This window comes from Aplysia californica, unplaced genomic scaffold (assembly GCF_000002075.1).
Source record: "Aplysia californica isolate F4 #8 unplaced genomic scaffold, AplCal3.0 scaffold00882, whole genome shotgun sequence".
Lineage (NCBI taxonomy): Eukaryota > Metazoa > Mollusca > Gastropoda > Aplysiida > Aplysiidae > Aplysia > Aplysia californica.
Genome location: NW_004798152.1, coordinates 112328 through 113654, shown reverse-complemented (window position 1 = coordinate 113654; position 1327 = coordinate 112328). Strand labels below are relative to the sequence as shown.

General features: G+C 34.1%; 1 protein-coding gene across 1 annotated transcript in view; it reads right to left on the bottom strand.

Moving 5' to 3' along the window:
• LOC101852283 (calcium/calmodulin-dependent 3',5'-cyclic nucleotide phosphodiesterase 1A) overlaps window positions 1–249 on the bottom strand; it is a gene marked incomplete at its 5' end in the record, with an annotated part of 95606 nt that extends 95357 nt beyond the window's left edge. Inside the window, 1 exon segment of the mRNA XM_035972870.1 lies at window positions 184–249. Within this exon segment, the coding sequence (XP_035828763.1) occupies window positions 184–249 (66 nt within the window).
• Window positions 250–1327: the final 1078 nt, after the last annotated feature.

Here is a 1327-nt window from a genome sequence, read left to right as displayed (position 1 = left end):
AGTGTGTGTGTGTGTGTGTGTGTGTGTGTGTGTGTATGTGTGTGCATGAGAAAGATTTTTTCTCAGAGGCCAAACGGGCTGATTTGAAAAATCAAATTTACGAAAAATAAAAGCCAACAAACAAATCGCCTCCTTCGACAAGTGATGTCAGGCACGTACGTCAACAACAAATGTGGTACTTACGAGAAAGCTGCCCGTTCCTCGTCCCGACGTTGCTGTCATCTTTAGCCCGTTCTGGAGGGTTGGCGACTACAAAGAGAAAAACAGAGAGAAAAAAAGAAATAAAATAAGCATGTTTGTCTGGTTTTTCTGTATCTGTCACAATTAAATTACATTTTTTAAATCTCAGTGGGTATACGTCTTTGACATATAGTTCGAATGTGCTTTGTTTACAAATAGTTATGTTATATAGAATATATTATATAATTATACGTACATACAATGGGAAACATATATACGCAAATATATAATTAAACACACAAATATTTTAATATCCATACCCACAAACTCTAAACCAAATTTAATACACAATGCTATTACGCCATTGCAGAACAATTTCATAAACATGCCTTTGCAGGTCGCCCCTGTGTGGAACCCTGAAGTGCAATTATTATCCTTTTTACTCTCTTTACTGCAATGGCGTCAAAATACTCTTCTTTTGAATAATGTAGGAGTACAAAATTGAGCAAACAATTTATTTTGTAGATTCCCAGAAGGAATTAATTTTTAGACAAAAACAATAGCTATTTTGTCGCCACAAAGTCTCGATAGTTATTGAGACGAAACAAAAGTCCATCAAATCATTTTCAAAAATAAATTTCTAAAACGAAATGAAAAAAATAAAAAAATAAAAAAATGTATTTCTCGATGTAGCTGTGAAGTGTCTCGATTCGGAACATTTGTTTTAAAAGGTAAAATAAAAAGAAAAAATGCGAGCTGCGTAAGGTAAAGAACCAGAATAATGGATACTGTACTGACTCAATAACTGTGGGTATGGGGCATTAGGAACCACACCCCAAAACATACAAAGAACCAACCAACCACACAAACAAACAATAAAAAACCCAACAAATAAATAAAATAATATTTAAAAAACATGACATTCTTGACATGGTGATACGAGAAACCTAAAGAGAACAACTACGTTGAATTGATATCCTCTCGTCTTTGCGGTCATTCCCTGCCTAATTAATCTCATGGACAAGACTTGGGCGGACGCAACTCAAAAGATCATGTCGTCTGGAGCGCAAAAATCTCACATTCATAACGCAGAGAGGATATCAATTGATTGTATATATATATATATGTATATATACATATATATATG